The sequence below is a fragment of the Larus michahellis genome, chromosome 27 (genome assembly GCF_964199755.1).
Source record: "Larus michahellis chromosome 27, bLarMic1.1, whole genome shotgun sequence".
Classification (NCBI taxonomy): domain Eukaryota; kingdom Metazoa; phylum Chordata; class Aves; order Charadriiformes; family Laridae; genus Larus; species Larus michahellis.
Window position 1 is genome coordinate 694,672 of NC_133922.1, and position 10,713 is coordinate 705,384.

At 62.0% G+C, this 10,713-nt stretch overlaps 1 protein-coding gene across 1 annotated transcript; it reads right to left on the reverse strand.

Moving 5' to 3' along the window:
* Positions 1–8,407: 8,407 nt before the first annotated feature.
* LOC141735031 (olfactory receptor 14A16-like) lies at positions 8,408–9,687 on the reverse strand. Its single transcript, XM_074567457.1, has one exon. The coding sequence runs from the start codon at positions 9,685–9,687 to the stop codon at positions 8,749–8,751; it is 939 nt and encodes a 312-aa protein (XP_074423558.1). The 3' UTR covers positions 8,408–8,748.
* Positions 9,688–10,713: the final 1,026 nt, after the last annotated feature.

The window sequence follows — 10,713 nt, forward strand, 5'->3', positions numbered from 1 at the left end:
CAGGACAGGCAGTGGAAATGGGTCAGCAGCGGGCTGGAGTGGGGAGAAAAGGGCTGGGTGAGCTCCTGGGGGGGACACAGGCAGGCAGCTCGCAGGCAGCAGCGAGGTGTCCCTGAAGCCGCCGCCGTCCCCATTGCACTCACTTCTTAATGCCAGCTGCATCATCAGCCCCTGCCTGTGAGCCCTCCTGGAGCTGCTTGAGGTTGCTCTCCCAGTGCCCCTCCAGCTGCTTCTGCAGAGCCCCCAGCTCCTGGCGGTCCAGCTGTGGACAGGTGCCCCCCCTCAGCCAGCTGCCCCGGGATGGGACATGGTGGTCCCCGGCTGGGACAGCTGGCAGAGGGATCCTCGGAGGGATGCCAAGCCCTGAAGGAGCAGGTTTTGCGTGGCAGAGACGAGACACCCCTCACCTTGGAGGCCACCTCTTCACTAAGCTCTTGCTGGACCTTCTCCTGGCCCGTCTGCCGGCTCAGCACCTCCTCGAGCATCTCAGTCAGCCGCTCCATCCTTGTGTCGAACTCGCTGCGGTTGACTTTGCCAGCCAGGCTGGTTTTGTCTGCTTTCTAGCAAGAGGGAAGGGCAGGAGAGCGGTGGGGAAAGGACGAAGGTAGCCTAGGCAGGGCCAGCTCGTGTTGGGAGGAGAGGGAGAAGTGGCTACGTGGCCCTGCTTGCCCCATCACCCCCATGGGGTTGGTGCCAGCCGCCAAAGGGACCCGTGGGGAGACAGAGGGACCTGGCGAGGGACGCGCAGCCAGTCTGGAAATCTTCCCTCCCCCCGGCAGGTTCTGCCACCAAGCACCCAAGGGACAAGGGGTGATTGTCACCCTGCCTGGGACCCCCTTGGCTGCTGCTGGGGACCCTCCAGGCCATACCACATCGAGTCCCAGCATCAAGTCACTCTTGTCCGCTTTGCCCTTCACCAGCTTCTCCAGGGACTGGAACAGAGCCTGCCAACACAGAAAGCACCCCATGATGCCACGGCAGCGTCAGAGCTGCCTCCCAGCCAGTTCAGCGCCCCCCATCCACCTCCCACCCCCCTTAAAAACCTGCGGGAAAGGGACAAACTCCTTGTGGTGCCCAGGCTCTGCCTGGAGGATGCTCTGACCCCGTGGGCCTTTCAGCCACCCACCTTGGTATCTTGCTGCTGCCGCTGACTGTCACGCAGGAGGTTCCCCACGACGGAGCTGAGCTTTTCGTAGCTGCCTTGCACCTGCACAAGGGTGGCCTGGACGCGCTTCAGCACCTCCTCATCCTGCTGCAGGGAGGAAGATGACAGGGCGGTGCTGTGCAAGGGGGGACTGGCTGCCCCGTGGCGACAGAGCCAGGTTACTTGGCCGCTGGCCAAAGGCTCTCGGTGCCAGCAGGACATTTGCACCGAAGCTTTCATTTCCTTCCGTGCTGCTGACTTGTACAAGGCAATGTGGGGAGCAGCGAGGGGCTCCCCCATGTTACAGCACAGCACGACCAGCCAGGGGAGTCCCGGCAGCCCCCTCCCAAGCCCCCCATGCCGCCATCTCCCTACCTGGCTCTGCCTCGGCAGCTGCCTCGGCACCTTGCCCACCGCCCACCGGGACATCAGGGAGTCCACCACCTCCTGGAGCTTCTCGTAGCGCTGCAGGAGCTGCCCCACCTGCGCTCCGGTGTCCCCACAGCAGGCAGGGCATGCTGCCTGCGCCTCTGCCTGCTCCTGCCCTGCGCTCTCCATCGCCTTCAGCTTGTCCTGCTGCAGGAAGGGGAGAAGGGATCGGCTCTCAGATGGAATGGATGCAGCCAAGAAGCCAAGGTGCTGTGGAGGCTCGATGGCTGCAGCCGGCCAGGGGCCGTGGCCGGGAACCCTGCCAGGACCCCCCCACCCAGCCGGCGGGCAGTGGGAGCACTCCCCCTAGACCTCACCTGAGCCTGCATCAGCTCGGCCACCTCTGTCACCAGCTGCCTCAGCGTGGCCTCGGTCATGTCCTGGTGTTCTCCCAGCTCCTTCAGCTCACGCTTTATCTTCTGTAACTCCAGCTCCTTCAGCTCCAGCACCTCTTGCTTTAACTCCTTCAGTCCCAGGTCCTTCAGCTCCAGCACCTCTTGCTTTAACTCCTGCAGTCCCAGCTCCTTCAGCTCCAGCACCTCTTGCTTTAACTCCTTCAGTCCCAGCTCCTTCAGCTCCAACACCTCTTGCTTTATCTCCTGCAGGCCCAGCTCCTTCAGCTCCAACACCTCTTGCTTTAACTCCTGCACTCCCAGGTCCTTCAGCTCCAGCACCTCTTGCTTTAACTCCTGCAGTCCCAGCTCCTTCAGCTCCAACACCTCTTGCTTTAACTCCTGCAGTCCCAGCTCCTTCAGCTCCAGCACCTCTTGCTTTATCTCCTGCAGTCCCAGCTCCTTCAGCTCCAGCACCTCTTGCTTTAACTCCTGCAGTCCCAGCTCCTTCAGCTCCAACACCTCTTGCTTTGTCTCCTGCAGCATGGACCTGGCCAGCAAGATGGGTGCACAGGCAGGCTGAGCCTCATTGGGGCCACTCAGGGGGGTGTCCCTCGCCCCCCAGACTGGGATGCTCCCAGCCACTGGGCTCCCTTGCAGCCCCATGGGGTAGCAAACCCTCTCCTGTCCTCTTACCCCAGTTGCAGGGCGATCTGGTCGCTGCCATCTGCTCTCCAGTCCGCTCCAGCCACCCACGACTTTCCAAGGGCACCCTCCAGCTGCCTGATCTGGGAACGGCGGTGGTGGCAGAGTCAGGGCATGGCACCCCGTGCTGTCCCTTTGCGGGGCGGGGGGGGGGCCCTTTGGCTGCCCCCTCCCTCTCCAAATCCCCCCTGGCCTCCCTGCAGCCCCCTCGGGCACTGCCACCGGCTCACCTTCTCCTTCACCTCCTGCAGCTCGCTGGCAAGGCTCTGCAGGGAGGACACCTGACCCCGGAGGGCGATGCTGTTGTCATCTAGAGGGACATGGTCCAAGGGGACATGCTGTCAGTGAGGGGGTCTCGCCCTTGGGGCCAGGCTCTGAGCACGATGAGCCCCCAGCCCAGGGTGTTCCCATGCTAAACACCCCCTACCAGCCCCCTCAGGGTTCCTACCTCCCTCCGGGAAGAGCAGGTGCTTCTGCTCACGCTCGGCGTGGTCTGACTTGGTGGCTTCCAGGTGGGCCACCTGCTCCTTCGGGTGGCCAAACTGCCCAGACTGGCGGAGAGCCTCCACCGTCTCCATGCCATGGCCAGAGGCACTGCTGGAGGCTGAGGACCCCCAGGGCATTGCCGGCTCTTGCAAATGGGACGTGCCGGGGGATCCTAGCTGCACCCCTGGGGTGGCGGTCCAGGTGCCAGGGGACCCTGGCTTCTCTCCTGGGCTGGTGGTCTTGATGCCAGGGAATGCTGCCTCCATCCCTGGGGTGGTGCTCTGGGCGCCAGGGGACCCTGGCTTCTCTCCTGGGCTGGTGGTCTTGATGCCAGGGAACGCTGGCTGCATGCCCGGGGTGGTGATTTGGGTGCCGGGGGATCCTGGCTCCGTCCCCTGTGTGGTGCTGGGAGTGCCAGGGGCCCCTGGCTGCATCCTGGGGGCTGTGGCGCTGGCATCAGAAATGCTCTTCCCATCTGAAGGAGCGCCTGCCGCCTTCTCAGGGCTCACTGGTGCTCTGTGTGTCCCTGCTTGCGTCTCCTCGGAGCCAGGCTGTGTCCCGGGAGCCCCCTTGCTTGCGCTGGGCACAGGCTGTGCCCCTGGTTCCTCCGTCCCCGGCACGGAGCTTGCCCCGTGCTGGGTGTCCACGTCCGCCTGGGGGGACTCGGTGGGGGAAGAAAGGCTGCCACTGCCCTCCTGGGAAGAGGAGGCCAAGGGGAGCAGGGTTACAGGCAGCCATGCAGCGGCAAGGACAGAGCCCAGGCCCCCCCGCCATGTCCCCACTGCCTGTCTCCAAGGCACCGCCTCCCGGGGCCAAACTCAAGGACACCACGAGAGCCCCAAGGCAAAGGCTGCCCCCCCCGCACAGAGCCCCGGGGCCCACGGCCACAGCCTCCCGCAACCTCCCCAGCCCCCTTAGTGCTTTGCTGGCCTCTGGGCCGGCAGCGTCTGAGCAGTCGAGCCTGGGGAGCGGCAAACCCTCCCTGACTCCCCGGGCCACGGCAGCGAGGCCTTTTGCTCTCCAGCAAGGGCATTCGGTGCTCCAGGCCTGCTGCCCAGCCCCGCTTCCCAGCCCAAGGGGCTGCGCTGGTGTTTCAGGAGCAGCAGCCCCCGGCGGGACTTGGAAACCATCTCACAGTGCCAAATGCTGGCATCTGCCCCCTCCTCCTCCCCCTTCTGCTTCGCTGCCCACCAGGCGAGCCACCCCCCAGCACCTCCCAGCCCACCATGCTGCGCACCTCCTGCGGGACTGGGCTGAGGCTCCGCATTTCCTTCAGGCTTTTCTGGGGAAGGAAGGGATCAAGGGCTCAGCCCGGCCACGTAGCTGGCAGGGACGGCCCCCTCGGGGACAGGACCCCCCAGCATCACTGCCCAGCACCCACCACCCATGGACCATGCCCCAGCACAGGAGGGATGGTCCCCCCAGGGGAGCTGGGGACACAGCTACCTCCTGTCTCAGTGCAGGATCCAGGACCCCCCGCGGCCATACTTCACCACGACACTTCTTGTGACGGGGGCCTGGCAGCTGGCTGGCGGCGTCCTGGAGTTTCCCCTGGAGCAGGGAGAGGACAGGGACACCAGTCTGGCTGTGGGAGCACATTTCAAAGGAGCATCCCCACATTGCCTTGGGCACAAGAGAGAGGGGCGCTGGGAAGGGCTGTGCCCGGGGGCTGTGGCTGTGTTGCGCGGGGCAGAGCTTTCTCGCCCTCCTTCCCAGCCCCCAGGTGTCTTTTTTGATGGCTCTTTGGTTCCAAAGCGCCTGAGCATCCCTTTGGGTGATGGCCACAGTTCCTTCTCGCCCCAGCCTGAGCTGCAGGCAGCGGTGCCCGTTTCTACCCTCCCTGGGGCCGTGCTGGCGGGCAGAGGGTGGGGAGCTCTGGGTGGGGGTGGCTGAGCTGCCCTGCTGCCCTCCTTGGGACATCCTTCCCACTCTGCCCTCCTGGTGCCCTTCCTGCTGGGGGACAGGGAGGGCTGATGGCCGCGGGGCAGGGGCTGGGGTGGTGATGGGGAGAGGGGCAGGGAGGGGGCGAGGGTCCAGCTCCCTCTCGGGGCACTGGCGGCAGCTCACCAAGCCGAGGGCCTCCTGCATGGCCCGGAGCTCCTCTTCCAGGTGGGACTGCGCCTCCTTCATTGCGCCCATCTCCTGGAGGAGCTCCTCGGAGAGAGCTGTGGCCTGGCAGAAAGGGGTGGTGGGGGTGAGCCCCAGGAGAGGGTCCCTGGGGAGCAGGACCATTGCCGCCGCTGTGGCCTGCCCAGAGCCGGGGGGCAGTGCCAGGCTGGCAGGGCAGCGCGGGCAGCACGTCCCATCCATCACATCTTCAAGAGCTGAGATGGGGCAGCAGCTCCCCAGAGACCCCCACCCCTGCCCCGGGGGGGCCCATTGCACGGCCCGGCTCAGCAGGGACGCCCCCAGCCCTGCTGCCCCTGCCAGGCTCCCAGTGAGATCCCTGCAGCCCATCCAAAGGGCAAAGAGCCGCTGCAGCCCCCTCGAGCACAGCCTGGCCAGGGCAGCAGCAGCCACTGCTAACCAAGTGGCCACCATCATCTCCAGCTGCGCGGGGAACCCTCCCTGCCGCCATCTCCCGCGGTGTCCCAGCCCTGGCAGGACCTGGCCCGGCAGTGCTGACGGTGGCTCTTTCCTTCAGCCCGAGCTTAGCTCTCCCCACAGGGGATGCTCTGGCGATGCATGGTCACCCGTGGCTCAGCACCATGCAGGGTGAGGCCCCTCTCCGGTCCCCACCAGTGCCGGCTTTAGCCCGTGGGCAAGCGGTGGGAGATGAGGCCCATGAGCCTCTCAGCTGCCCCAGGAGTGGATGCGGTACCGGCTGAAGGTCAGGAGCGGGGAAGAGAGGGCTGGAGAGGGTGGTGGGGCCGGACCTCCAGGGTGCCGAGCCTCCATCCAAGGGAGCCAAGGGCACCAGGGACTCGCTGGGTATCGGCCCCACCAGGACCGGCTGACGGCAACGGGGGGAAGACCCAGAGCAAGCGGAGCAGCATTTCGGCCCCAGCTTTTCCTCCCCAAGACTTCACCCCTTTCCTTCACTGAAGCCCCACGTGCCACCCTCAGCTCAGGCTTATACCAGCCCTTGGTCTAAGGGCAGCACAACGGCGGCTGGACCCCGGAGGATGGGGTGTCGTGCAGGGGAGCAGCCAGGGGATGGGCAAGAGCCTCTACCTTGGAGATGCCGCTCTCGTTGGCTTTGATCTTGTCCCTCATCCAGCCCACGTCGGTGGCCACGGAGGCCAGCGGGGGGCTGCTCGTGCTCTCCTGGAGCAAGTCCTTCCCAGGCAGCCACTGCCCCGGTTCCTGGGGCTGCTGCCCCCTGTCCTGGGCCCTGTCGCCCTCCTTCTCCAGCACAGGGGGTGCCTCTGCAGGCTGGTCCCCCTCCCAGAGCAGGGTCAGGCTGTCCCCCTGCTTCTGGGCAGGCAGGTCCCGCAGGCCCAGGTGCCCGAGCATGGCGAGCAGCAGGCTGCGCAACGCCATGAAGTTGACTGCCCCGAGCTCGGGCGTCCCGATGGCCTCGTCCAGCAGCTGGTACAGGCTGAGCTGGGCCATGGCTGCTGCCCTGCCCAAAGCCATGGAGGCACCTGAGGGGGATGGGAACCTTTCTGCCTGAGGGGGGGCCCGGGATGGCTGGAAGGGATGGGCACTTGAAGCCTTCCTCTTCCTCCTCTTCTTCCTCCTCCTCCTCTGCTGGCTCCTCGCAGCAGAGTGGTCACACCAACACGGGACGGGTGACAAGGGACAAGGCAGCGTCCCCTGTTGCTAGGCGACGCCCCGCCCCCCGCAGCCACCTACCAACGGGGACGCTGCATTGTCCATTGTCACCCGTCCCACCGCCGAGTGGACGCCCTCATGGCGAAGGTGGAAGCAGACAAGAACAACCTGATGCTGGGACTCGATGTGGTGGGACCAGCCCCATGGGGGTGATGGGGCGAGCAGGGCCACGTAGCCACTTCTCCCTCTCCTCCCAACACGAGAATGTTTCTTCATCACCATGCCGTGCTGACAGCTGCTCTTTGGGACCTAGCCATTCTGCACACCAGGAATGCTCCGCTCTTCCTAATTTGTCCCTTTTTCCAAGCAGTTCATGAGCAACTCCAACAGCCCACTGTCGTGCTTTAGCCTCAGATGGCAACTAAGAACCACGTGCCGCTCACTCGGGCCTTCCCAATACGGGAAGAACTGGAAGAAAAAACGCAAGACTCTTGGGTTGAGACAAAGGCAGTTTAACAGAACAGCAAAGGGAACAAGAAAACAACAACAATCACACGGACAGAGGAATGTACAAACACGACTACGGAACCGCCGCTCACCAACCGGACCCGGGACGCCCCAGCCCGCTCCCCAGCAGCGACTTCCTGGCCCCTCCTCTGGCAGCTCCGCCTGGCCATGGCTCACATGGCATGGAATACCTGTGTCCCTGATGGAGCCCGGGGAGAATTAACCCTGTCCCTGCCAGAACCAGGACAATGACTTGCTTCCTTCTCTAGGAGACCTGGCTCTGCCCCACATGCCCACTGGAGCACGTCCTCACATGGTCACACAGCGCCGCTAACATTGGGGTTTTCCTCTCCTGGGCACTTCCCACACCACTCCAGACCCACCCTGTCTCTCTCCCACCTTCCCCGCCATCTGCCCAGCCCAGCCCAAAAGAGCCCCCTGCTCTGGGCTGGCCCCACAGCAGTGCTCCCCACAGGGAACTGCAGAGCTCTGGGCACTCCCCCCACAGCCCCAGCCCCTCTGAAGGGCACCACAGCTGCTGGGGGCAGAGAGGGCTCTCAGCCTCCCCATCACCCCAGGGCTGGAGCTGGCCCCAAGGGCCAGCAGAGGCCACTCGCTCTCTGGCTCTCCTGCCTTCAGCTGCAGCTGATCCCCAGCCCAAACTGCCTTTGCCCCGCTCTGCCTCCCCGCCTGCCCTGCTCCCCAGGACAGCAGGAGACTCCTGGCCCTGGGGCTCCTCAGGCAGCTCCCGCATCTCTCCAGTCTCCTTTCCCTCTGCCTGCTGCATCTTCACTGCCTCCCACGGCCCTGCAGAGTCCTGGCTTGTGGGTACCTGGATTTAGTGATTTGTCCTGGGGGGACCTATCTCTGAGACTTAAACTCTTCTCTGTCTCCATTCACTTCCCAACCCAGAGAACATGGAGTGTCCCCGTCCTCTCCTGACCACTCCAGATTCCTTTCCACATGGATTGAAATCTGCCATCAGCCCCATCATACCTGTGACAGCCTGAGGAATGTTACTGGGAGATCATGTACCATCTCCACTGCCCCTCTACACCAAGAAGAGAGCCTTCAACTAAGTCTTGGTGTCTAAAATATGCCAGTGCTACTGTGACATTTTTCCCAAAACAAGGTGGAAAGACGCTTGGAAAGTCCAGTTCCTTAGGCTTGTTCGTAGCCAAAACTGTATCAAGCAGACCCAGCCATCAGGCACCACACTCAGGAGATCCCCTTTTCTTGCAGAGATGCTCTTAGGGAGGAAAGAGGTGACACATGGTTCTTCAAGGATGAGACACAACAGGAAAGAGCCTGAAGAGAAGTGCTATGAACCCAAGCAATTACCTCTAAGTATGATTATCAGGAAAAAAAAAAAAAGCCGAAATTTCTCTCAAAGGTGATTTGAACACTATGAAAGAAAGGGGAAGAAAATTACTGTTGATGGTGCAGGATCCATTGGGTCTGTTTCCTCAGGGCACCCTTGAGCTCCTGGTTCTTCAGGCTGTAGATGAGGGGGTTCACTGCTGGAGGCACCACCGAGTACAGCAGTGACACCACTAGGTCTAGAAATGGAGAGGAGATGGAGGGGGGCTTCAGGTGGGCAAATATGCCAGTGCTGACAAATAAGGAGACCACGGCCAGGTGAGGGAGGCAGGTGGAAAAGGCTTTGTGCTGTCCCTGCTGCGAGGGCATCCTCAGCACAGCCCTGAAGATCTGCACATAGGACACCACAATGAAAACAAAACATGCAAAGACTAAACAGGCACTGAGTAGAATAATCCAAACTTCCTTGAGGTAGTCTGAGTCTGAGCAGGAGAGCTTGAGGATCTGGGCGATTTCACAAAAGAATTGGTTTAGGCCATTGCCTTGGCAGAGAGGTATTGAAAATGTATTAGCTGTGTGCAGCACAGCATAGAGAAAGCCACTGCCCCAGGCAGCTGCTGCCATGTGGACACAAGCTCTGCTGCCCAGGAGGGACCCATAGCGCAGGGGTTTGCAGATGGCCACGTAGCGGTCATAGGCCATGACTGTCAGAAGATAAAACTCTGCTGAGATGAAGGTGACAAACACGAAGACTTGTGTAACACATCCCAAGTAAGAGATGGCCCTGGTGTCCCAGAGGGAGCTGGCCATGGCTTTGGGCAGAGTGGTGGAGATGCAGCCCAGGTCGAGGAGGGCGAGGTTGAGGAGGAAGAAGTACATGGGGGTGTGGAGGCGGTGGTCACAGGCTACGGCAGTGATGATGAGGCCATTGCCCAGGAGGGCAGCCAGGTAGATGCCCAGGAAGAGGCAGAAGTGCAAGAGCTGCAGCTCCCGCCTGTCTGCGAATGCCAGCAGGAGGAAGTGGGTGATGGAGCTGCCGTTGGACATCGGATCCCTTTGTTCCCGAGGTACTGCCAAAGGAGGAAAGCACACTCACAAGTCAGGACAGCTCTGAGCAAATCTCTTCCCATTGCCTGCCCTTCCAAACCCAAGCCCCGAAAACACACTTTGCCTGTGTCCTTTTTTGCGGGAGCTTTCTGCATTGCCCTTGTTGGAGCTCTCATTGTTGCTGGCCAAGTGTGCCGTGAGGAGCAGAGCTCTGCTTGTGGGCTCCCAAGGAGTCATCCCTGCTCCACAGCAGCGGGGATTTGGGAAAGGGGTTACAGCTTCTGCCATTCACTAGTTACCTCATCTGTCATCCACTTGTAACGCAGAGGAGCTGCTCAGCATATTCCTGCAGGAAAACCTCAGGGAAACTCCTGGTTGTCCTAAAGCTGCAGTGACATGAGCAGAGCCAGCTCACTCCTCAGCCTTGACGGGGGGTAAAGACCACGCAGCTCTTCACTCACTGCCCCCCGACCCCCTGCAGAGGCATAGGGAGAAGAGGGAGAAAAAGGAATAAAAATCTCTTGGGTTGAGATACAGCCAGTTTGATAGACCAGTAACGGGAAAGAAACTAACAATCATTGTAAAAGAAAATAGGAAACCAGGAGTGATGCAGCACAATTGCTTACCACCCGATGCCCATCCCGAGCAGCGAACACGGATTCCTGCCGCCCGGCCAACCCCCATTTCTATACTGAGCAGGACCAGCCCAAGGCATTTTAATGCCCTCTCTGGTGGTTTTGGTGCTGAGTCCATGAAGCTCAGACCCAGGGGAGGCTGATGAAACCTCTCCAGAAGTCAACGTCAGATGTAATTTTGCAAGTTTCTTGGAGCGTTAATGGGTCCCACTGAGGGCCATTACTGCCAAAGGCTCCTGGGGGCTCGTTCGAGGGAAAACTGGAGGCGGTGAGGGCAGGTAGGCAAAGGCAATGGAGAGGTGTCTCTGACGCTGGCTAATGCTGAATGTGCGAGAGGAAGGCAAAGGGCCAAGCCCTGGCCTCCAGCCCCTGGGAAGGGAGATCCTGCCCC

Excerpts from the sequence above, each read along its gene's own strand:
- LOC141735031 (XM_074567457.1), bottom strand. The coding sequence starts at position 9,687 with ATGTCCAACGGCAGCTCCATCACCCACTTCCTCCTGCTGGCATTCGCA.